Here is a 25,015-nt window from a genome sequence, read left to right as displayed (position 1 = left end):
GGTTTCAATCCAGCTGTGTTTATGGCCCTTTATATGAAAGAGAAACAGTCAGTCAATTTGGGGGCAATATCCAATTATCTTTTATTTTGATCGCAGATTGTGCCTTTTTTTTTTTTTTTTTTTTTTTTAATTTGGGGTCTGAAAGAAGTGAGGTTCTTGCAGAATTGCACAAAAAAAATGTAAATTTAAGCTGGTTTTAAGAGATGAAGGAAGATTCAGAGGCTTCATGTGACATTTTAGTCTGCAGCTGTTTTTACTGCTTTGCATTTAATAAACTTTTACAGTCAGTTTATTTTATTATACATGTAAACCATGACAGTATAACACGACCAACTTGTAATAAAAGGTGATGCGTTACTATAGATTAAAGGCCCTGTGTGTGCATACCACCAAATTACATAATGTTGGGATTTACATCATTTATCAAAAGTTGTAATTTTGCTGCAGGACAAGTTACATGTTGCACAAGTTAACGTAATAATACTTGATAAATAAACCACAGGGCCTTTGTGACTTAACACTGAAAGGGGCCATTTTGCATAACAAGTATTTTTACTTTTCATACTTTATTTGTTGGTAATACTTTAGTACTTTTACTCCAGCTGTTTTAAATGCAGTAACCTACTTTTACTTGCCACAGTAAATAAGTGATTGTGCATTGTAGCGTTGCTACTTTGCAAAGCAGATTTCACAGTGATCAAGGTCCAACCCAAAATAAACATGATTTGATGACATGTTTTTTTCTTGTGCTGAGATCAAAAATAAAAAGAGGTACCTACAAAGCATATAAAACTGAGCTGGGGTTCTGTCATTGTGCGGATTGTTCGTCCTAAACCTCACACTTCTCATGTTAGCTGCTGGGGGTCTCTAGGGGTCTCTGCCGTGTATTAACCCAGAAACCGACATCATCTCCGGTCATCTGAATATAAATGAACGCCCAGCTTGTTTTCCCTTTGGAGCGCGTCCTCATTTGCGTGTTTCCTGCCTCTGCTCGGGCTCAGTGTGTGTGCAGATTTCCATACAGGTGCGTCCTCAGCTCCAGTCTCATTTGACTGTCAAACCAGGCGGCGGTGCTCCTTTTCTCCGCCCTGCGCATCCCGCATCCAGTCGCTACCAGAGAGGAGCGTAGGGGAGTGCCCTGCGCCGCGGACCGCCGACACACAGCCGCCTCCTCCTCCTCCTCCTCCTCTTCTTCTTCTTCTTCTTCTTCTTCTTCTTCCTCCTCCTGCACTGAAGCCGGACTCATCTTCCGAAGGAACTCCTCCGAGCCCCGACTGTCAGCGGTTCTTCTCGCTGTTCAAGCCCAGTCTGCGTCCTCTATCACCCGGCTGCACACGAAATCGACCAGCGGTCCACTCCGGTAGGCCTGACGGTAAGAGCGGTTGTTTGTGTGTGTGTGTGTGTGTGTGTGTGTGTGTGTGTGTGTAGGGAGGGGGGGGTTATGTCTTTCCATCCACATTAAATCACGATACATCTAGTTCTGAGCTGATGGTTTAGGTAACCCACACCATCTATACTCGATTTAGCCTCCTACACACTGATGTTTATGTCGGAAGCGACTTCAATCTCCTGTAAATGTGTGATCAGCAGCCTGAAATATCCCTGATTGCTGAGTGATGGAGACTGATGTCACTCTAACACATTTGGAGGACATAATTAAATGATGAAGGCCTTTTCATGGAACAGCTGGCTGCTGGGGACACAGCAGGATGGATGCTTGTGGAGGAAACCGGCACCGGGCGCTCGACCTACTTAGAGCCATTAAAAAGATGAAGAGGAGGAAGAGGAGGAGAAGGAGGAGGAGGGAGAGACAGTTTCCAATAGAGAGGGCTAAACTGATCCATGGCTCGCCTGAAGTCTCATCTGGGCCCTGCCTCCGTCTCTCTCTCTCTCTCTCTTCCTGCTGTAATGTGGCCTGTGGCAGGGTGGGGCAGGATTTACAATAAGTAGAAATAAAAGACAGTGAAGGCAGCCAGTGGACTTTGTTGGATTGCTTGAAGGTTATTTTGTAAACATCAGAGATGTAAAAACAAAGTGCATTCCCTCAAGTACTGCACTTAAGTCGGGTATAAATACATTGAAATTGCACTTTTACCGCACTACATTTATCTGACATCTGCAGTAATTTACTGCACTCTGTTTTTCCTCTTGTAATGTGCTGTACTGAAATACAATTTCATGATTATTTCTATGTTACCTGAAAGCAACTCCAATGTTAACTCTTGTTTTGCTTCCATTTCTATCATTTCTTTTCCTCGAGCGAAATTAGCATGCTAGCCAGCTAGCCCCAGCACACCCCCTCGTGTAATACTATTTTCCGATACCGAGTCACTGTAGCTTTCAGTCTGCCCTGAAGATGTAGCGCTGCTCAGAGGTCGTATTATAACCTCTAGTCATGTAAACACAATGATGGCTGAAGCTCTTGGCAAGCGACCATCACCACCACCCGCTCCCGGCTAGAAACCCCTTTAAAAACAATTTAAGGACATTTTATCGCTTAATACTTTTACTTTAGTGACTTTTTTTTTTTACTGTCAACAAATTGTCAAGGACAAAGTCTTGTCCAAAAAACTATCCAAAACACATCACTGAGTAACTACTCTACTATAAATACTCACCACAGCACGAACATGTGTATTTATCCACCACTGCAAGTCGGCCACAGGAAACCATCCTACTCCTGTTTGTGTAACGTTTGCTCAAATCTAAAGTGGGACGAACTGACAACAGAAATAGACCATGACACCAGCCTTATTCTTTAAGTTACATTTTGTGCAGAGTAGAGTATTTCTACATTGCGGAATTACCACCTTTACTTAAGTTGAAGATTTTAAAGGATTTTTCCATCAGTTACAAAAAAATCCAGCATCCGAAACATATGAGAATATCCTTCACTAGCAGAAGTACTACTTTAAGTAGAAATACTTGTTTTAAAACTGCTTTATAGCTGTTAACAGCAATCGAGTTAAAAAGGCAGTGGTGGATAGAATATTACAGTATAATTCTCAAGTAGTAGTTTTACTTGTATGAAAAACCACTAACATATGGTCTCATTTAGTGGGTCACCGTGACATTTCTGACAGTGACTGTTTCTGTATTAATACAGGATGTTCTATCACCCACTTCCTCTGCAGTTCAGAGAAGCTCCCCAAACTACTGCCATCTGGCCTATATAGGGTTTCCTCAGATAGTGACAAACACAGCAGCGGCTCCGAAACTAGGGGTCAGGACCCCATAATTAGTCACAAGATATATCTGAGAGGTCACGATATGATCAACAGGAAGTAATTTGCTGGTTCCAGTTTTTCAAGTGTTAAGATTTGATGTTTTGCTTGATCTTACATGCTGGTAAACTGAATATCTTCAGTCTTCTAAACAAGACATTAGAAGACGTCGACTTGGGCAGCTGGAAATGATAAAGGGCATATTTTTGCTATTTTTTTAAACATTTTATAGACAAATGATTGATGATAACAGTATAATAATCTGCAGATGAATTGCTAATGAAAGTGATAGATGGTTGAAAGACATTCGCTTTCCGGTTGAACTGGTCACAACCACCAACCAGTGATGGGGGGGGTTACACGATGACGTTGATTCATTTTAAAGGTCATAAAGTGAAATAGTGAAATCCTGATCGTACAATAAACACAGAATTTCAAGTCATTCCACTTTTCTTCTTGTCCACAAGTAAAAACTTAATAAGATTTCTAGTCAATTACTGCCTCATTTATACAGAGGAAAGCACTAATATAAGACTGACCACAGAAATGAATGGCTCAGTTACAACAAAACGTAACTATGATTAATGTGGGTCTGAACTTCTGTTGCAGCCCATCTACTCTATCTGTTGTGTGTGTCTGTGTGTGAACAGCAGTATCATCATGGAGGAGTTAGACGTCCCACAGATGAGGAGAGAAGTGGAAAGCCTTCAGTATCAGCTGGCAATCAACAGAGAGAAATCCTCCATCACTGTCACTGAGTGAGTGTCACCTGTCCACACACACACAATCTAGTATTGTATTGTAGTAAGTATTGATTATCACATGCGTGCTGACGGTGTGTTTTTGTTCGGAAGGCTGGTGAAGTGGATCGAGGGTTGTGTCTGTGAAGATCCGTTCCTGAACCCTGAGCTGATGAGAGCCAACCCCTGGGTGGAGAAGGGCAAGTGTGTGATCCTCTAATGGTCACACACACACACACACACAACAACACACATGTGCACAAACAAAAATCACGGATGCATATAAACTAAACTAAAAAAAAAAATAAAAAAAAATCATGCCCTCCCATACAGTCACGCTGCACTAACTCTGCACTCGCTCGCTCTCTCACACACACACACACAAACACACACACACACAGACACACACATTATTGCTATTATCTTGTTTATTTATTTGGAGACTCCTGAATGCTGTTAATTTATGTGAAGATTACCGTGTGTGTGAGTGTACAGCACTGAGTAGCTTTCTAGAGGTTTGTTTTGATGGACTGCTGAGAAATGTTCAACAACACAATGTTTTTATTGGCTCTTTACACTGTCAATCAAAAATAAAGACTCTTTTGAATTTAACAGACGGATTTGTGGATTCATTCAGACGCTTACATGCAGCACAGGTAAAAGAAATACAGTTATGTGTATGTGTGTGTGTGTGTGTGTGTGTGTGTGAGAGAGAGCGTGTTACAGTAGTTCTCTGATGTAGACATTTCGTCGGACAGCGTTGGACATGCCCTCGTTGAACCGGAACCACACGTCACTGTTGCCGACTGCTGTTCCCATGGAAAGAACCGGACATTTCTCACCTACAGCGAAAAGAAAAGAGCAATTAAAAAGAAAAAAAGATAAGAAAAAGCAAACACACAAAATATACTATAGTGCTCGTCAAAAGAAGAGAGAGGACCCACTGATTCTTCAAGCTCCTCTCAACTGCTCAAAAGATTAGCCACTTAATCTAATAGTTAATTGACAGAAAAGTGGATTGATAACAAGTTAAATAATTATTTAACCTAGAGATGCAACTAAAAATTGTTTTCATGATAGATGAATCTGGCGGTTTTTGTCAGTGGATTGTCATGTCTTCTAATTGCTCGTTTTGTCAGACTTCTGCCTAAACTTCAGCGATATTCAGTTTATTTTCATAGAAGAAGAAGAAAAACTAGCAAATATTCACATCTAGGAAACTGGAACCAGTGAGTTCCTGCAGTGTGTTTTAGCTCATTGTCAATTAACTGATGAAAATCATTGATTTTGCAGGATATGAAGCTTTTCACTGTTTCATGTCAATAGAAAACCTGAATCACTTTGGGGTTGTTTTTTTTAACTGTTATTCAGACAACATAAGCAAATGCAAATCATCACCGCTTGCTCCAAGAACAAACAATAGGAAATGTATATTTTATTAATCCAACTTTTTCTCTCCTAATACGTCAACTCTAGAGTATCTTCAGATACGTAGTGATCCAATTACTAGTGCTGTCTTGTTTCCCCCAAATCTGAAAACTACTCACTTCACTGCATTGAACACACTGTTATATATTTATATGTAAGGTCACTAAAGAAACTGTATTTAATGTGGATCAGTTTCATCATGGCCAGCTCCAATTTACCAGCTCAGTCTCAGCAGAGATTCAGATTGTAAATCCTTTCCCAAACTATAAAAGACCATGCAGACTGTACAAGCCCACGAGCGTACTGACTTTAGTGTTCACTGTCTTTACAGACTCAAACCGGTGACGTGATCGTAGTGATGTAGATCACCTGCACCAAACAGTCACTCTCAAACTGATGTCCAGGTATTCAACAGGGGAATCAGGACAGGGATTTAGAGCCGTGCCTGTTTTGGTTCCTGCTTTGACGTGCAAATAGCCACAGCGCTGCTTTTCCACCCCGATTACCCTGTTGATCAATTTCCTGGATGCACTGCTTTTAGGGAGGTTAGTGATTTTAATGGGTCGAACGTTAATTGCTACTAAATGCTGAATCTGGGACTGTGTTACCAACTGAATAAAAACGTACAGGTGCTTGTGCAAAGCGCGATTTGATCAGTTAAAAGTTTTTCCTCCACGTTGAATGGAACAAGTTTCCCCTTTATGTTCACACAATTCATGAGAAATACTGTAAATAAACAGAAGCAGAGGGACAGTAAAATGCCTTCATCAGAGTTACCCCCGGGTGCCATGTTGGAGGAGAGAAAAGAAACTACACAATTCAGTTAAAGATCGCAGATCAGGCCGTGTTTTGTTGATAACACAAATATGACTCAACCAACATTATGGTGGCAGTGCTGCTGACAGTCCAGATCTCCTGCCTGCAGTCTGCCGCGGGAGCACTAAATTAGAAACGTTACATAACACACGTCAGTTATCACCTCTGGTGTGTTTGGACCTGATGTGCCTCGAGGCATTTTTCCCTAAAGAGCCCGCGCTCTCAAAGCGTTTGGATAAATGAAGCCACACTTATGTCACTGAGTGCAGAGTCTCTACGGTACCTGTGTCTGAGGACGCCTGGGGTCTCTGAGGTTTGGGGGCAACAGCTCGACCGAAGAAATCCACCTCCGGCTGCAGGACACAAACACAGAGTGAACAGGATAATCAGGAAGTTTCCACTGTCCTCAATTATAAGGTCAATAGCAGTGAACAATCACACTCACTCACACACACCACCTCTCATTAGCCTAATTTCCCAGTCTTATCATTGGGGACTTTAACCCAGTGGCTTCTCATTATCCTCATTCCTGCCCTCTAGAGGCCCCCTCTCTTCATCACTCTAATACTGAGCTATTAAAACTCTTCAGCTCAAGTCAAACAGACTCTGATGTTCTGTGCAAACAGATGCTAGCTGCTCCTCTCTGGCTCCACCTACAGGCATTAGCTAACACATACAAATGTGGCGAGCTCATCACCGGTAGGAATCAAGAAGCACCATAGAAGGCTAAAACTGTGTCAGTGAAAACTAGACTCATAAATGGCCGGCCTCTGAAGAGTCATCTCGTGGTAACAGCTGACAAACACTTCAGTTTTTTTACCTAAAGTTCATCACGACATCTTGAGCGGCACGACTCAGCGTGTAGGCTGCGCAGTGGACCGACACTCATCTTGTAGTGTGGTGTTTCTCGAACCCTTCATAATGACTTTTTTTTTTCTGTCATGCCCATTAATATCCATGGTGTCATTTTTAACTGAAGAATCTGCACCTGTATGGATCCGTTATCATAATCTGTTTAAATGATTTAACAAATCGAATAAGATCAAATGTAAAATATATGACATAAATGAACAAATATCAATTTTGTGGTGAAATAACACAGGCCTCTGAAAAGGAAGGTTCCTGTGTGGATCTGCAGATTAATAAAGAACAATCAATCAATCAACAATCAACAAGCGTACTGATTAATTAAAGGTGTTTTTTGTTTTATTCAGAATTAAAATGAGCAACTTTTTCCTGATCTTGAACTGTGTTGGGAGTAAAGATGTATCAGCATTTCTTTGAGCTTCACTGACGGTGACAAATCCAACCGTGACTTGCAAAATATTTCTGACTGATGTGTCAGAAATACTGATGTGTACCTGTGAAACGTCACCTGCCATAGAGTGTGTTACTGTGGAAACTGCACTGTCATGTCAGTGATATTCGCTGCATCATGACTGCATATTTAACAAGGTTCTTAATGTAGTGATTTTAATTTCTTATGTTTTCTGTTTTGATGTTTGAAAATTTAACCTTAAAATATTCAGTTCATGTAAACATCGCCTTGACAGCACCTCTTATTGTTCAATAAGGAATGGAAACAAACAAGTCTTGCAGCGATCCCTGGGCTGCATTAAGGGCGAGACAAACCCACTGAAGGACAATGTTTATTTTGTTAGTTTTTGCAAATAAATTTAATCTTTTGGTTTTTCTTGGAACAACTGTGAAGTATTTTCCTTTCTTTGTCGTAGCCTCAGAGCTGACTCCCGTGTGTTTGTGCGTCTCACCCTGGTCTCCACTGTGGTTTGTTTGACAATGTTCTCCAGCCTCTGCTGATGGTTCCTGGTTGGTTTAGGAGCGGCGATCTTTTTTTCCTCCTCTTTCTGCATCAGACGGACACAGTAGATTATAAATACATTACATTATTAAACACACTCAGTGACCTGATTGTCTACCTACAGAGGCTGTACTGTGTGTAACAAACGCATAATCTCTCGGGGGGGAAACGGCGTTGTGTGTCTGAAGTCTCACCACGGCAGGGTTTCGCTGCAGCATCAGTTGCTCAGCTCTCCTCATCCTCTCTTGCTCCATCTCTCTGCTGATGGTTTGTTTGGCCTGGTACGTCAACTGGCGATGCGGGGGCAGGCCTGGAAACCTCACCACCTCCTCAACACGTCTACAGACACACACAAGAAGTAAATAGCTCCACACAAACAAGAGGCACACATGGTTTTTACACGTGGACAGACACACTCATAAGATGGAGCAGCTGACACGGAGGTGAACCCTGTTAGATGACAAACAAAATAACAAAAAACTTCCACTTTTGGTGTCAGGGTTTATGTTTTTCAGAATACAACCCTGAATCTGCCTTATCTAAAACCTTAATCCTCTTACCGCTGATCTCGATCTCAATCCAACACACACACACACACACACACACACACACACACACACACACACACACACACACACACACACACACACAACGTGCCTGTAAACCCTCACTCGATGCCTGATGGACCTAAATATAACATAAATAAGATAATACCATTCTGTGAGACTGAGAGTTATTTATTGAAAGTTATTACTATAAAATTTCAGTGCTGTTATTATCACAACTCGGAAAAGGCCAATGAAACAGCTACTTGGCTCAAACTCCCCCTTTTAACACTATGACTTTAACACTATGCAGCTGATTTTAAGTAGTTTAACCTCTGACAACAACATTTATCTGTTTAGCAGTTAAGGGTGTGAACACATTCAGTCTTTATCTGCAGCTTTTTCAACAAGTTACATATAACTCACAAACTTCAGTGAGTCAGGTCACATATACACATTTATGTCTTTTTGAATTTAGTTAACCTCGTTATGGCTGCAATTATAACCGTTATTTTTAGAACAGATGAATCTGCCAATGCTTTGATCGATTAATCGTTTTGTCTGTAATGTGATATACACTTGTCTTTCTCTCCTTAATGCCTTTTAGGTTTTATATAAAAGCACTCTGGGTTGCCTTGTGGTTGAAAGGCGCATGAAATTCTTGGTTATTAGAATAGTAGACGGACTAACCATATTTACATACGGTCAGAGCTTTGAAGTTATGTAAAGCTGACACAATATAGATAAAGATAACAGTTCAACATTAAAACTGTTTTAAACGCGACTCCGACTCCCTCCCTGCTCACAGCCTCCGAAACAAGGCCATCATTAATAAGTCTGACCAATCAGCAACAGTGTCCAAAAAAGAGAAGTCCAATCAAATAATCCTGTTGGGGCTGAGCACATCTGCTGCCCGTGATGTTAAATGTTCATATCCACAATTGTGATCCAAGTCTTTACCCATGAGGCATCAGAGAGTGGTGTTGTGGTGAGCTAGAGAGGGCAGGTACAGGAAGGTGTAGACCAGGAGAAGCAGCAGTAAAGCCAACACTAGAGGCAGGCACCAGTCGTTGGTGACCAGCACCTTGTCACAGCGAGCCTGCAGGAAAGAGTCGGCATGGGCGTCCGGCTGCTCCTCGACCTGGGCCGGCATGGCTGAATTGACTGGCTAATGATTTAATTCTACCAAAAGCAGAGTTTCCACTGTCCTCAGGAGTCACAAACATGAAGGTCCAATTAAACAAAGAGGTCTCCCAGGTTGAACCAAATTGTTCTCAGTTATACTTTGCTCCTTTCAGTTTAACATTCCTCGTTCAGCTTTTTCAACTCCTGTTTCCTCCTAGTTTCACTCCTCCAACAACCTCATTTATCCATCCCTTCACCTGTTCGTCCATCCACCTGTACCCCACTGGTGAGGCTTTGCAGTTTGTTACTCAGCCCCTGCACCACCACTATCACCATCTCACACAAACACCAGGTGTTAAGGGGATTATACTCTAAGCCTTAATGCAGAGAACCACAGTGTGGACAAGAGAAGTGACCTTCAACCCCCCCAGAAAACACACATCTGCTCTGCATGTGTCCACACGCAATATAGAAAGGTAAAGGTGTGTATGTGTGTGTGTGTGTACTCACGGCTCCAGCACGTATGTGTACTGTCCCTCCAGTGTGCGGTCCTGCCTGTAGGAGAGGTTGTAGGCGAGCATGGTGTCGATCAGCTCACGCATCTGCTCCTTCTCTCTGCTGCTGAACAGCTGTGGATTCACCTGGAAGAAATGCAGGATTTACGATGAGTCACTGAAATTATTACTGACACCGACATGATCAGCGATGTGTTCATTTTTCCCCCTATTTGTTCTCATGAACCCTGACTTAAACCAACTTCTAACTTATCATTTCAGTGCTCAGCCACAATCACGATGTCAGTACACCGAGTAACTGTACTGACATATTGTCAGAGCACTGAGAATATTCCACAACAAACCAGAGATAGAAGTTCAACATTAAAGCAAATAACAGTTACAGGTTTTAAATGCTGATTAACTGACAAACAGGCTATCATTAATAATTCTGACAAATTATTAATGACAGATTTAAAGGCCTTAAAAATTGGTTTTGCAAATGTTTTCAGGAAGGAAATGCACGTTTGTTGGACCTCAAGGATACACACAATACATTTTGGTGAGTAACACAGAATATAAATGTAAATAACCCTTTTGCTTGTTTACAAGAAAACGCCAGAGCCCCATTGATGCAGTCCAATAAAACTGTTCTGTGACAAAGATTATAATGTTCAGTTTTTGTTGACATTGACAGAGAAGTGTTACCTCAACTATATGTTTATCACTTAAGTCATAGTTAGTGTTGTAAAACATTAGAAACACCTCTCAATATAATGAAGTCCCGGTTCAAACTACAACCTCAACAATAAACATAGTTTGATTGATACCTCTCTGAAACAAGTCAATCAAAACTGATCATCATTATCTTTGTAACAGAATTTCTCTGAGCTGTTGTATTGGATTGCGTTCGATTGTACCTAATAAAGTGGACAGTGAGTCTGTATCATATTAAAGGAAACAGCAAACGTCTGTAACTTAAAGTAACCAGGATGTTAACGAGTGTAACCAGTGCAATAGAAAAATAACATTTGCATGGTGCTATCAGAGTCTATATGAATATAGCTTTGTCATTAGCTTGTTTTTTACTAATTTAAAGTTAATACTGAAATTCTAAAACTTAATATGAATCTTCTCTAAGGTCCACATGTGATAAATAGACTCAGGGCAGCAAACATACATTTACACACCGACACATACGCAGGTATACTGTACATGCTTTTACATACAGGCCGTAGTTTGGGGCAGATGATGTTGAGGAGCAGCGTAAGAATATCAAGAGTCAGGCTGAGCTGGCTGATCCTGGTTCTGATGCATGCTGGGATATCAGCCAACATAGAGGACAAGGCGTTCCTGCTGCTGAGGAGACGGGTGGTGGCCTGGAGAAGACACAACAACGACTCAGTGATGATATCTCAGTTGCTAGTATCTAGACTTTCCTGCTTATTGCTCCGTTTGGTTCCTTATCTTATTTAGAGCTCCGCAATGCAGTTGATTAGTACCTCGTGCTGGCTGTGGGGATAGCTGATGCGCGGCACATGCGTGTGGGCAAACAGGAAGTGGAATGTGACGGACAGGAAGGGCAGGTATCTCATCAGGGAGAAGTTCTGGTTGTGCAGAATCATGTGGTTCAGCCTGTCTGAGAACGACAGCCAATCCAGAGCCTCGCTCACACTATGCAGGTTGGGGTCTCTCACGCGCATGGACAGATAATTATCATACAGACCCTGAGGAAAGGGGGACACAAGTAATAATGAGGTGTGTTTCTTATGAAGTGCGAGGCCTTCAGAAGAAAGGACAGTGTGTTTATTACCTGAGAAACCTTTTCATACTCTCCACTGGATGAGGCCAAGTGGAGAATGTGCTGAAACCTCTGAGCTCCAACTCCTGAGCCCGGTGCCTCCTGGAACCCCTCGCCAATACGCTTCCTTAAAACACAAATTAGGACGATTAGTCGACATGTAGTTAGAGAGGGCCAAAGAAGCAGAGGGAGGGAACAGATAAGATAACGTCGTCTTTGATATGGAGGTGTAACAACTTCAGTATTGCCACTTCCTGCCCGTCTGAACACCCAGGACACCCGCTCTGCCTTTTTTATTGCACCAAAGGTTTCTCTTTCTTTCAAAACAAAATATAAAAAATCTTTCACAGACAACAGAAAGAACAGAGAGACTTATGACTATTATACAACCATTAACTGCTTTCTTGTTTTCACCAGATAATGCTCTGGTTTCTGCAGAGTCACAAAAATACAATCTAACACCTGTTTCATGGTCACACATATGAACAATATCAATGAAACCAGCAGCTTAGAATTACTATATTTACCAAGAACACTAATTTATCTATAATTTTATCACACTTTTCTCAATACTTCCCGTCTGTATATAACAATAACAGCTAATAATATCTCTAAGCATGACCTGAATAAGCAGAATAATATGAAACTCATGGATGAATTAATTAATTAAGAAAAACTAATTAATTTAAAAGGTCCACATATTTTACATAAGGTCTGAGGTCTGCAAAAAGAGCACTTCAGTTTTTACTGAAATCACAAACAAAATATTTTATAACTGATGTTAATGTGAGGGACTAGAACACATATTTTCAGGCCTTTGTAAAATAAATGTGACACTTTTTATTATCTTTAAAAGTCTTTTGGAGAAGAAACGGAAATCAATACTTTGACACATTGAGCTTCTTAATACACAGTTACAGAATTTAAAAATCATCGTTCCCACTGAACAATGCAGAGACTCCTGTTTTTGAAAGAGGTCTCAGCATCTAGAGAAAAATGTCAGATTTCATCACAAAGTCCAAGAGAAACTCTGGTACGAAACACACTGAGACAAGGGGGAAAAAATGCACCGTTTTGTTCGTGGTAACTGGAAGATCTCCTGCCACAGATGGAACAAGCCTTTGTTCTGGTCCTTCTGTCCCACGGAGACACACTGGATTGTCTTGGTGTCCAGCTGCTTGAGGCCGCGACCGTGGAGGAACTGCACAGAAAAGCAAACACATTTTGATATAATTACACTGTCTACTCCCAATAGACAGAGGTTCACCATCATCGAGACCCTCGTCCATAGTGCTGCCACGCACCTGTAGTGTGTTGATACAAGACCTGATGTCGTTGTCCGTCTTCTCACACAGTGACATCAGAGTGCCTGTGTCTGCCTTCATTCCCTGCTGGAGGGAAATCTGCAAACAAAAACTCAACGTAAACATGCAGTGTCGGTGTGTTTACACGCGTCTGTCTATCCTGGTCGGCGTGTGTTCACGTGCGTCTGTGTGTGAGCTGACCTCTGCCAGTCTCTGTGCGAGGCGGGAAGGTTGAGTCTGAGGGAAGGCCAGGAGGAAGGCCTGCTGCCTGAGAGGTCTGAGAGCTGGAACATAACTACAAACAAACAAGGGGTCATCAGAGAAAGGCTGGACACAAGCTGAACTAAATATACACACAGAGGACATCATTTACACGCATGTTAAATTTATACGCCCATAAAGCTCTTAGTCTCTCTTACAGGTCATTACAGATGCAGATGATTGGTCGAAGCAGGATGGACTCCTTCTTCTTCTTTTTCTTCGCAGACTCCGCCCCGGCCTCCCCGCCGTGTCCGTCTTTCCTGTTCAGAGCTGCTAACAGAATGTTGATGGCCGCCTGTCGAGCACCACAGATGAACATATTATCATAGATGGACTTTATGCAGGTTTGGAGTGCACTTACACTGAAATCACAGTTATTTTACTTGTCTTCACCGATTCAAACAGTGCCCTGAACGTACCGCGGGAGCTCCATCGATCTCATCAATAATCAGGCAGTTTGGTCTCTCATTGGCTCCTAACACTGACTTCATCTGCGTTGCCGTGTCGATGCGTTTCTGGAAGATCTCTGCGCTGCGGTCGTCACTGCAAAAACATCAACATCACAGAGGTCACTTCATTGCAAACCTACATTTTTTAATCATTTACTAGTATCATTGGGTCAGTCTTGACTTGGTTTGTGTAACCTGGCATTGATTTCCACCACGTTGTACCCAGCATGCTTAGCAATGACATGAGCCAGGGTGGTCTTCCCCAAACCTGGAGGACCAGACAACAATGCCACCTAGAGAAGGACAAAAAAAGATATTAGCTCTTTTATAACAACTAAAGGTCAGTAAACTGATATTGTGACAAACGTGAGTATGTAGACCTTGAATTTAGGTCTTTTGTACTGGTCCAGTTCAGCCTCCAGCAGCTCCTCCGTCATCTCAATCTTGCTCTTGAAGCGATTTTGATTCTGGTTGCCTTGATTGGGTTTGAATGAGTGTTGGTTGGGAGCCTGTCTGTCAGGCCGGGCAGGGCGGGACTTCCTCTCTCTTCCAAACACAACAGTGTCCCACAGTTTCAACCACTTGAGCAGACAGCGGTTGGTAAACTACATAAGACGCAGTCACACACAACAGACGTCAGATATTCAAGCCAAAGAAAGTAGAGGGGGTTTTATTAATTGATATTCACGGACTATACAGACACATTACTTACATCATCGCTGAGAAGCTCTGTGTACTGTCGGGGAGAAAATCTGTCCACCCAGAGACGTGAGGTTCGACCCTCTGTGTCTGCAGGATCATCAGTCTCTTCATCCTCTCTGCTTTCAGGCTCAACAAACACATTGTTCACACTGCTACGATGGAAAACAAAAAGACGATTAAAAAGCAAATACCGCATCAATTCACTTGAGAAGTTTGTTTGTGTGTATGCGTGAGAGAGACAGGTGGTGTTACCTGGCTAGCAGCTCTGTAAGGCGCTGAGATTCCTCCACAACCTGCTGATGACGCTGTGAGATTTAAAGGAGAAACGAAAATGAGTATAATTCATCCCACAGGTACATCCACAACCAAATTATATCATGTTTTTAGTTTGTTGTTTTGGCCTCAAAAAGCACATGTCCACAGCACATGTTTAGATTAAATACTAATTTTCAAGTTGATAATTTTATTAATTTGAATTTAAAAACTGATGAATAACAGAATTAGAGTTTAGACTTCAATCATGTAAAAATCAAACATTTGCATATTACAGGATGAGATTTCTCAGCTACATTGTTTGTATCAGACTTTCAACAATTTGCTTTTGTTGGCTGCAGATACACTCAGGTCTTTGTAGTGGTTGTACTATTCTCTGTATATAGTTAATCATAATTAACTGCTCGGATTAAGGGAAAAACTTATAAACCTGCAGGAGTGTTGCAGTTCAGGCTACTTTGCAGATTTACACACATACAACGGGGGCGGGTCACTCACCCTCTCTGCTTCTTGCTCTCTCAGCACACTTACTGGCACCGACAGCAGCCCCAATGCACCCTGGGAGTTTGGAACCATTCTGGAGTCCACTACCTGGAGGAACACACAGATCAGTGCAGAGAAATACAGAATATGACATGAATGAATAAGCGCTGGACACCACAGTTAACAGTCAGGGTTTCACAGTGAGGTGCTACGAGGTGTTTGTGTAACAGTCAACCCTGCAGATGTGCGATTGCTGAGGAGTTTAACCTTTGTCCCTGTGTCTTCTTTCTGCCGAAGGTAGACCCGACTCCCCGCTGAGTCTGTCACACTGATGTACTCTCCCTCTAAAGGAGGTCGCTTCAGCACACGTAGTGATGCTGGCGCTGCTGTGGGAGGCCGCCTGGGCGTCTCTGGGATGGTAGCAAAGCCACTGATATCCAACACAGCAGGAGTAGATCTAGAAAACAAACATGAACGAGTCTATTGTGTTGTATATCTAGTGCTGATGATAAATGCCCATTGCAACCTACCAGTGGACAAAGTGGACAAAAGATCCCAGGTTATAATATTTAGAATTTATATTTTATAAATGACTTAAATAATTTATTATCAGGTATTTATTTATCAGGTAATTCAATCAGTTAATTGGCTTTGGCCATTTGGATATAAAATATCATAACTTTATACTATTAGACAGGTGTTAAATTGTGAGGTCACAGTGACAGTTAACCGTCCATCTCTCCTACCTGAGGGTGTGAGAGGGTTCATACTGCTCTGGGGAGGATGGAGGTGTGATGTCAGCACTCTGCGACGGGGCCTTGCTCTCTTGAATTTGTGATGTTCTGAAAAGTTGCTTGACCACAGCTGCATCCTGCTTCTGCCGCTTTGCCTTTGGAGCTGAAAGGACAAGATCAGATTTTAAAGGTACAAAGTTATGACGAGAAAGAAACGGAAGGACAAAACACACATTAACTCTCAGGGTGAACTCACTTATGGGCTTATCATCCAGCAGGTGCTCAACGTCTGAAATGTCATCTCTTGGACCCCGTCTCCCCGGCTTAGAAGATTCCTCTGAGAATTCATGCACAAAAACACAGAGACAAAGATGTATAAAAATATATGTAATCAGTAATGGAAATAGTATTGATTGTAGTTTTAATTAGAAAACATCCACCCTGTTGCACAGAGTAAGGAACAGAAAAAACATGTAGGCTATACTTATGAATAAATATGAATAAATGACACTAACAAATATGCAAAAAGGACAATAGACCTTTAAGTGCAGATGACTAGTGTGTGGCATATTTTCCAAATAAAGCAGATAAAACCTCATGTTTGGCTTGTATATTGTTCTCTAGTTTTAAACCTCAATCATCATCTGTTAGAAACAGAGACAGGTCAAAGAGAGACAAAGGTCTGTGTTTGTTGTAGTTTAAACTTTCACCTACATTTGGTAGTTAGGAAAAATACATGTAAGCTCCTACTTGAGCTTGTTAGCTGGTTCAGCTACAAGTTTGTCTCACCCTCGATCTGAGCCAAAACTTCCAGTTCGTCGGCGAACTGCTCGTCGAAGTCGTCCTGTGTCTCGAACAGCTCGTCATATTCGTCCATATCGACTCCACGATACACGGGATCCTGTAATTTATTAAGTCTAAAGACAAACACGCTCTTAATGGTTTTTTTTTTTTTATAAAATAAACAAAATAATTCGAGACTCCAGCAGCCGGTTTCACGGAGCAGATTTCCCGGCAATTTTTTGTTGTGAAGTTTTACTTCCGGGTTACAAACCCTCCTCCTCCTCCTCCTCTTCCGCCTTCTTCTTCTTCTTCTTCTTCTTCTTCTTCTTCTTCTTCTCCTTGCAAACAGTGAAATAGCGCATTACTGCCGATTACTGGCGTGGAGTGTGAGTAAAGATTGAAATTCTAATACATAAACAAATGAATAAATAAATAAACTCCTATCATATCCTCTCAGACAAAGTTGTTCTTAACAACAGAAAGGATTTTCTCCCCCGAACTTCTTAGCCGATTATCCCAAACACCTGGATTAGATCTCTGCTGTCATGTTCCTTATGAACACTGACTATTTTAATCAGTTAAAAATCAGTGCTCACTGAACACTTCCCAGAATTGAGCTTAAAGTTCACAAATACTGCTGTGGTGTCTCAGCTCCAGCAGCACATACTAAACTAAATGTTTTATGTGTATGCCGTTTCCAATAAACTTGTGTGCTTATAAAACTTATAAACCGTACATGAAGTCATGGCGCTGTCTTCCCAGTCTCCGTATGTTGGCAGTCTTTAAGTTACAACCCAGCTAGGGGAAAGGGGAAGCAACATAAAACCAGGTGTTATTGGTAAATCAAATTGACTGAATTAATTTAACTAATGATGTGCGGCCGGTCTCTTAAACTCTCTTCCTCTAAATCACACAAGTAAAAACAGAGAGAGAGACATTATGAAAAGACAATAACAGTATTTCAGGCAATAAAACTGGAAGTGAGAGAAAGATTAAAGGTGGGTGGGGCTTTATTTTTGTTCCACTTCCATACTACACTCTACATATGTACTACATACTAATTTTCATAGTGTTCTTCTTCTTTCAGAACAAAGTCAATGTCCACTTGCAACCTCCTCCTCAAAAGTTGTGTGATGCTGCTGATACTGCACTGTATGTGCACATGCATTTCTCTGTGTGTGAAAGAGAGGGAGTGAAACATACTGAAGAGGGATTGGAGGGAAACCCACCAATACAGAACAATACGTCTTAATACGATGAGCTATAAATAAATAATACAGATTATGTGTCTGTTACGTGACCACTGATAAACAATGTCCTTCAGGACATAAAAAATTCAACGTGTTTGAATTTATGGACTTTCAAGGACTCACCCGAGCTCTGCTGTTCTGATAAGCCAACGGCAGTAAGAAGTATTTTACTAAGGAGACCTGACTGAGATAAACTTATCAAAACCCTGCTGTTCAATCTTCAGTGGACAGTAAAATGAAAATACTCTGAGCACGGTATACAGAAGACAGCAGAGCCAGGCAGCCATTTTGATTTAAGATAAACACAAGAAGATTAACAAAAAAAAGGCTAAACTTTCCTCTATCTGTCAAGTCTTTGGTGATGTTTCATCAGAAAACCCTCGTTAGAGTCCAGCTGAGGGGAAATTACATTTGGCTGTGTGCACTCTGCGAGACCAGCCTCCACCCCCAGAGCTCTACACACACACACACACACACACACACACACTGACTCACACATAAATGCAAGAAACAGGACAAGACAGTAAATTAACTGGCTGTAATTAATTGGCTGGACTGCGTAGAGTCAATGTGAGAAATTGAGGTCGTCCTTGAAAACTGTTGTGGAACGGCTGTCAAAAGAAAAAAAAAGACATCATCACGTCCTAGTTTCAGCTCTTCAGCTCACTCTGCTCACATACAGTATTTTAATACAGCAGAGTTTCCAATAAAGCAATGAAGCTGTTGTTGAAAATCACCAAAGGCATAAGACAAAGACTGTGCTGTGACTTCAGCTGTATGAAATGATCTCTCAGAGAGAGTCAGAAGTCAGAGAAGTCAGAAGTGGGACCCACATCAGTTTTCAACTAGTGTATTTCCTCAGAAAGTGACCGGGGCCTTTGTTTACCTGCAGAAGGTAACGCGTCTTTAGAGGCAAGTCTTCATTTCTAACTCCCTCTGTTTGACATGATTATACCGGTGCTTTACTGTGAAGCCACGTTCAGTCCCTCCCATTTGCTGTGTTAAAGTTACTGCATCACAAGTTACAAATTAAAAGTCCTCTAGCGTTTCAGTGAACATCAACTCTTTATTTCTTGACAGGGCTTGTATTACTGTGCTGCAGTAAGCATATTGTTGTTTAAAGTATTGTATTTGCCTTAATGGAGGCCAGGCTCAGTGAACTAGAAGTGCCACTCCCCTTCCCTGTAGCTCCTGAGTACCCGGGAAACCAGAATGACAAGGTGACTACCTGTAGCAAGAGGTGTAGCCCTAAGGCCACATTTAATACCCCCACATGGTCCTGCCAAGTTCCAGGTTCATACACAGTCTTGTTTGAAAAAAGTCTAAATCTAGAGACAAACTGTTGGCACCAATTCATCTTGAAAGAGCTTCGGCCAATGGAGAAACTCCAACTCAGAGTCTTTGCATTCGGCTGAACAATGGTGTAATAATGATCAGTTAATCAGTCTGTCAGGACATTTGAGATTATAGGACCAAAAACAATATCAAGTTACAGCACGCTACAACGTGCAGCAAAACAAACCAAATCATGAGATAAAAGAAAGAACCAATTCAGAAAAATAAATTATCACCAAGACAAATAAAGTACAGTAAAAAAAACTCAAATAACGTCAGGACAGACTCTCTGATCAATGAATGTATTAAGAGGGATTTTAAAAGATGTCACTCACTCAACCAGCCTGAATTTCTCAGGTAGGTTTTTCCAAAGCCTCGAGGCCCCGACTGAAAACGCTCTGTCCCCTTTAGTTTTTAACCCGTTCTCTGTACAGATAAAACATTTCTGCCTGACGATCTCAAACTACATACTGGGTCATATGGTACTAAGAGATTAATCATGTAACTAGGAGAAAGGCCACGAAGGAACCTTAAAAGACCAATAAGACCTTCAAATCAATACTGGGAGCCAGTGTAAAGAAGCTGAAACACAAGTGTGGTCATGCCTCTTGGTTGCTGTTAAAATCCTGGCAGCTCAGTCCTGCAGGGAGCGACCCAACGAGCCAGGGTCCAACAGGAAGGTACATCCTGTTTGAAAGAGAAGATTAAAACCACTAAATTTTGATTCAGGCAGTTCAGGATTATTCAAGAGAGAAAATAGTGGATTATCCTGCGTCTGATTTCTGTCAAATTAGGTACAAGACTTACAACGACACACAGTAAAGATAGTATTCACTTCAATGTTCAGAACATAATGTCGCCTTTGAATTTACATTTATTTCAGATAAAACATTACCATGTTATTTTAGCAGGTTTTATCTGGAACGTGTGAAGCTGAGCGCTTCTTCCCGGGCAGAAGTCCGTTTGTAAAGACGTTCAAGATAAGCAAATAGTGAACCTGACCTACAGTGAACGTAACTGACAAGACATCAGACTTGGAAATTTGTACTGGTCTGAATGAATGGACCGTTGTGAGTTCGTAGCAAACATGGTAGTCCAACAGCATTATCACCTGAGTAAAGGAAAGCACATGAAGGCACCGTTCACTGGGATGTTTTGTATAACCAACTTATAAACAAGACTTAGGAAAAAGAAAAACATCTTCCATCAAAAATACAACAACATGACTGTTTGTTGTTGTTGGTTAGACGGTCAGTGATTATTATTATTCATTCTTTATATGGTGCTAATATTAGTAGACGTTTAAAAACAAAAATTAAAGCATGTCAAGAAAACATCTCTGCATGGAAGAAATGTAAAAGAAACTCTAGAGCCATTGGAAGAGTTTTCCTCCATCAACGATCATAAGCAGATTCAGCACTTCTGACTGCAGCATGTTTACAGTTTGGTCAGTTAACGGCAACATGAAACTAAATTTGCAGAGAAAAATGTTCAATGTAAATTAAGGACAGCTGTTTTGTCTTGTTTCCTGTCGAAACACAATCCATCGACTACTTCATGTTTCCAATCAGAAAGGTCCGTCTGAAGGATTATTTTGTTTCCCCTGTAAAAGAGAAAGATGGAGGGATACAGGAGCCCTGTGTATTTTACAGCGCTAACATGAACCTTGCTGTATTTCAGCCTGATCAGTGCTGAACTTGTTTATCTACTCCACGTGTGTCAGTGTTACAGTTCTTACTGACACTTTGTGGAAGACAGTGACGGTTAGTGTTGATAAGGGATCATACATTTGCTTAAATGTGTAGTCCTGTGTCGCCCATGGGGTCATGTTAAATTATCTTAATGAGATGATTATTGTCTCTCAGTTCAACAGGACGGTGTGAAGGTATTTAAAAAGGCACGGCTGTGGCACCAGGACAGCAGTCATTAGATGGTCAATGACAGCAATGGCTTCTCTGGCACTTCTTTACTTTCTGCTGTGGGTCAGTGAGTATAGAAACAATTGAAGTGTGGTTGATATTTGTAGGTCTTGTTTTTTATCATGTAGCTACAGTAACAAAGACTTTTTAAGTTCTGCTCCTTGAAGAAGCAAAAAGTTTTGACTTTTACAGGAATTTGTGGCCACTTGCTGCTGTTTGTTTCTACCTCACACTCACCTGGTGGAGGACTTTCTCTTTCAGGTGTCACAGTGAGTACACCGGTGGATGTACAGAAGAGAATTGTTAATGGTGTTCGCTGTGGTCAAAATGATCGTCTGTACCACGTGAAGCTGAGAACAAGTGTTGGAACATTCTGTGGTGGCTCTCTGATCACTGACGAGTGGATTCTGACTGCAGCTCACTGCTGGGAGAGGTACATATATCACTCATTAATAAATCAAATCAGGAACTCGAAGCTAAACTCACAATTGAGGTGTTCCAAATGAAGATGACATGATATTGCATCTTGCAAAGCAGATTGCATGTCTGAATAACTGATGCTGTTTTTCTCAATCCTTTCTTGATAATGATCAAAATGAGATGGATAATCGACAGACAGATCTGTTACAAATGTATGTATTTAACTAAGTGATGTTTCTCTTTTTCTTCTACTTGTAGGACCATGGAGGCAGATGTAAATATCCACCCAGGTAACGAAATGGAGACAATCAAAATCACAAGACATGAGATCTATACCGAGAACAGCAAAAAACACGACATCATGCTACTGAAGCTGGAGAAGAAACCTAAAAAGATCCATAAAATAGATCTTCCAGACTGTTCAACTGATCTTCAACTGTGAGTTGTGATCTCTCTCTCTCTCTCTCTCTCTCTCTCTCTCTCTCTCTCTCTCTCTCTCTCTGTCAACAATAAGTGCAGTTCTTTGTCAGAGTTTTATTAGATGCTATAGGATATCCACCACTGCTCAGGAGCTGATACTGTAGGTCTCATTCATAGACTTTTAGATTTTTCTGATAGACAGACATGTGACCTGAGACTGTAAAAAGAACAAATATTCAAATAACATCCGTAACATCAACTTTTAAAGTACTGTGCGAAATGCATGTTATTTGAGTAAAGTGCTGATTATATTATTTCCTCTGCCATCCTCAGAACTTCAGGTGTGTAATGTAATGTGGTAGATGTGTCTAGCAGGAAATCAGAGCTTTCTGTTGAGTCTAACACTCACCAGAAAGTAGTATGCAATATACGTTATTATCCTAGTTTGATATGCAGTCAGAGGTTGTAAAACCCCAAAATCTGAAGTAACATTTTAAACTACAAACAAGCAGCATGAATATTTTCATTAGATGCTGTGTTGATTTATCTTTTTGAGCCATATTTTTATGTGAAGTATTTTAACACCCAGCTTTTTCCGTGTTACAGTGATGCTTAAACTGTGTCTTTATTTTTTTCTTATTCTCCAGACGTAACTTGTTTCACGTCGCAGGACACGGGCCATTTGCTGTAGGTGAATATGATATCTACGGTGAGTTCCCTTTTGAGCATATTTTGTTACAATTTTATTATATGTTAGTCTGTTTCTTTAATTAAAAAAATAAAATCTGACAGTGGGCAAAGACCACCTTTGTACATACATGTAGTATCAACTTTTTAACTTTAACTCTTTATTTCTAGAGGAGAGGAATTCTGAAACTCTCCTATGTGGCGATATGCATGTTGTTGACTGCAGTCCATTGAGAGGATGGTTTCACAATCCAAATGTACCATTTGACAACTGGGTCTGTGCCGACGGACATCAGGTCGTCGCTGCAGTGAGTTGTCACGGTTTCTAATCCTATGTCTTCTGTCATCAGAAGTCTGAAGAATGTTAAGATAAATCAGTATTTCATTCATTTACAAATACTGTCATAATCTGTGTTTATCTCTGACTCTCACAGGGTGACTCTGGCGGAGGAGCAGTGTTCAATGGCAAGATTTATGCTGTTATCAGTGGTGCTAATGATGTACAAGCATTCAGGGACCCTTGCGAGTTCTCCAGAGTCTGTGCATATATGCACTGGATTCAGTCTATTATTGGCCCCAATCCCTGAACTTCATGTTGAACATTCATAATAAACAAGCCATGAGATTTTGGCTTTTAAATGGACCTTGTGCGATGTTTGTTGTTTTGTTTTGTTTTGTTTTGTTTTGTTTTGTTTTGTTTTGTTTTGTTTTGTTTTGTTTTGTTTTGTTTTGTCTGTTTGTGTGTTGTTATGTTTATCATAATTATCATCTAAATCTATTTCTTCCTCTATTCAGTAGAGATAAACATTGTAATTATTTTAACTATTATAACATCAGATAATTATTTTACTGTAAGAAACAATCTTAATAAAATCACAAAAGTAATAATTGCTAGATTACATGGTTTTATAAGGAAATTGAAGTCTTGATTAAGATCTAAAATTAAATTCAGTCTTCAGCCACATAAGTGATTAAAAATTAAATTACTGAATTATTTATCAACAGTTATTATTTCAGTTGTGTGATATCGTTTCTTTTAAGAAACATCATTTCAGGTGGGGCGTTAAACCGACCCATTAAGACATTGTGTATTTACAATACATACACTTTTTAATCTTAACGATGCCACTGATATCGTGTTAACTGAAATCATTCATGCCATAAATAAATATTTTCTCATGTGATGATTTGCAGTGAGTTGACTCTCACAATACAAGTATATATTGCATCACAACATAAAATCACATTAACTGTGAAAAATCAATTTGATCTACTGTATGTCACCCACCCCTACTCACAACTCTGATATATATAATATATAATATATTTTTTGATTTTAATGTAACCCTGTTGCCAAACCAGAACATTTATATGGGACAATTATTCAAAAGTAGATTTACAGATTATATTCAATGACATTTTTTCATGTTCAGTGTCAAGGTAAATTGAATTAAGGCTTGGTTAAGGTTGGAGAAAATAATGGTTACCCACATTAATTGTTGGTCTGCAATTACTACACCACTCTGACAGAGTGACAAACAGTAAGTGAGTTCCTCTATGGGGCACAATAGATGAGATGTTTGCAGCTGTAATGTGATGCAATACTATGGGAACTGTTGATAGTGATGAAAACTTTGCATGAATATCCAGCAGCAGGACTGCGTGTGTGAAGAGTTGCAATACAGAGATACAATTGAAATAATTATAATAATAATAATAATTTTAACAGAGGTAATGTGAAATGGCAGTTAAAAATGTAATTATGACCAATGTGTTCAATTTGTTAAGTTATAACATGTAATCAGGTAATTTAAAATTCATCCATCATTCACTTCATCCTTCCCTCTCTTCACCATCCATTTCTTCCATTCCTTATGACAACATCTCTGTCCGTCTCTGGTGCCCTCTGTTGGATACTTTATAAAACTACACCAAGTTGCCATTTCATTTTACTTGTGTTTTTAAGGAGGTATCGCATTCAACAGTTTCTTTCTTTGTCTATT

The 25,015-nt window shown here is 40.6% G+C and overlaps 3 protein-coding genes across 6 annotated transcripts; 2 read left to right on the top strand and 1 right to left on the bottom strand.

Annotated features, from left to right (window-relative positions):
* The first annotated feature begins 1,020 nt into the window (after nucleotides 1–1,020).
* LOC111663294 (guanine nucleotide-binding protein G(I)/G(S)/G(O) subunit gamma-13-like) lies at nucleotides 1,021–4,576 on the top strand. 3 transcript variants are annotated; one of them, XM_087176928.1, is made up of 3 exons: nucleotides 1,021–1,372; nucleotides 3,834–3,982; nucleotides 4,079–4,576. In XM_087176928.1, exons 2-3 carry the CDS (start codon nucleotides 3,885–3,887, stop codon nucleotides 4,182–4,184), a joined length of 204 nt encoding a protein of 67 aa, XP_087033054.1. In that variant the 5' UTR covers nucleotides 1,021–1,372; nucleotides 3,834–3,884; the 3' UTR covers nucleotides 4,185–4,576. The 3 variants fall into 3 exon arrangements, with proteins under 3 accessions (XP_087033054.1, XP_023273218.1, XP_023273217.1); XM_023417450.2 differs by having other exon boundaries at nucleotides 1,022–1,372; nucleotides 3,878–3,982; XM_023417449.2 differs by having other exon boundaries at nucleotides 1,025–1,372; nucleotides 3,875–3,982.
* chtf18 (CTF18, chromosome transmission fidelity factor 18 homolog (S. cerevisiae)) lies at nucleotides 4,508–17,216 on the bottom strand. 2 transcript variants are annotated; one of them, XM_023417448.2, is made up of 22 exons: nucleotides 16,988–17,216; nucleotides 16,455–16,535; nucleotides 16,211–16,361; nucleotides 15,732–15,921; nucleotides 15,480–15,572; nucleotides 14,961–15,013; nucleotides 14,719–14,860; nucleotides 14,387–14,611; nucleotides 14,202–14,299; nucleotides 13,977–14,100; nucleotides 13,716–13,852; nucleotides 13,498–13,591; nucleotides 13,297–13,395; nucleotides 13,063–13,193; nucleotides 12,005–12,119; nucleotides 11,694–11,918; nucleotides 11,421–11,570; nucleotides 10,208–10,338; nucleotides 8,222–8,366; nucleotides 7,978–8,073; nucleotides 6,492–6,561; nucleotides 4,508–4,806 (listed from the first exon to the last, which is right to left on the bottom strand). In XM_023417448.2, the coding sequence occupies exons 1-22, from the start codon at nucleotides 17,073–17,075 to the stop codon at nucleotides 4,685–4,687; spliced, it is 2,760 nt and encodes a 919-aa protein (XP_023273216.1). In that variant the 5' UTR covers nucleotides 17,076–17,216; the 3' UTR covers nucleotides 4,508–4,684. The 2 variants fall into 2 exon arrangements, with proteins under 2 accessions (XP_023273216.1, XP_087033053.1); XM_087176927.1 differs by having other exon boundaries at nucleotides 14,719–14,857.
* A 4,213-nt stretch (nucleotides 17,217–21,429) lies between these two features.
* LOC111663262 (anionic trypsin-2-like) lies at nucleotides 21,430–23,655 on the top strand. The gene is made up of 6 exons (XM_087176955.1): nucleotides 21,430–21,552; nucleotides 21,747–21,918; nucleotides 22,164–22,343; nucleotides 22,973–23,034; nucleotides 23,184–23,320; nucleotides 23,447–23,655. Exons 1-6 carry the CDS (start codon nucleotides 21,504–21,506, stop codon nucleotides 23,597–23,599), a joined length of 753 nt encoding a protein of 250 aa, XP_087033081.1. The 5' UTR covers nucleotides 21,430–21,503; the 3' UTR covers nucleotides 23,600–23,655.
* The last annotated feature ends 1,360 nt before the right edge of the window (nucleotides 23,656–25,015 follow it).

The sequence above is a fragment of the Seriola lalandi genome, unplaced genomic scaffold (assembly GCF_002814215.2).
Source record: "Seriola lalandi dorsalis isolate HSWRI2012SDOR001 ecotype SW California unplaced genomic scaffold, Sedor1 jcf7180002054574, whole genome shotgun sequence".
Lineage (NCBI taxonomy): Eukaryota > Metazoa > Chordata > Actinopteri > Carangiformes > Carangidae > Seriola > Seriola lalandi.
Note: the sequence above shows the minus strand (reverse complement) of the source record. Positions and strands in the feature narration are given on the sequence as shown.

What these genes read in the sequence shown, in the direction of transcription:
- LOC111663262 (XM_087176955.1), top strand. Translation starts at nt 21,504, where the DNA reads ATGACAGCAATGGCTTCTCTGGCACTTCTTTACTTTCTGCTGTGGGTC. An exon ending in TTACTTTCTGCTGTGGGTCA is followed by an intron (nt 21,553 to 21,746) that starts GTGAGTATAGAA and finishes TTTCTCTTTCAG; the next exon opens with GTGTCACAGTGAGTACACCG. An exon ending in AGGTGAATATGATATCTACG is followed by an intron (nt 23,035 to 23,183) that starts GTGAGTTCCCTT and finishes CTTTATTTCTAG; the next exon opens with AGGAGAGGAATTCTGAAACT.
- LOC111663294 (XM_087176928.1), top strand. Translation starts at nt 3,885, where the DNA reads ATGGAGGAGTTAGACGTCCCACAGATGAGGAGAGAAGTGGAAAGCCTT. An exon ending in TCCTCCATCACTGTCACTGA is followed by an intron (nt 3,983 to 4,078) that starts GTGAGTGTCACC and finishes TTTGTTCGGAAG; the next exon opens with GCTGGTGAAGTGGATCGAGG.
- chtf18 (XM_023417448.2), bottom strand. Translation starts at nt 17,075, where the DNA reads ATGGACGAATATGACGAGCTGTTCGAGACACAGGACGACTTCGACGAG. An exon ending in ACAAAAGACCTAAATTCAAG is followed by an intron (nt 14,300 to 14,386) that starts GTCTACATACTC and finishes GTCCTTCTCTAG; the next exon opens with GTGGCATTGTTGTCTGGTCC. An exon ending in CTTGTATCAACACACTACAG is followed by an intron (nt 13,194 to 13,296) that starts GTGCGTGGCAGC and finishes TTTTCTGTGCAG; the next exon opens with TTCCTCCACGGTCGCGGCCT.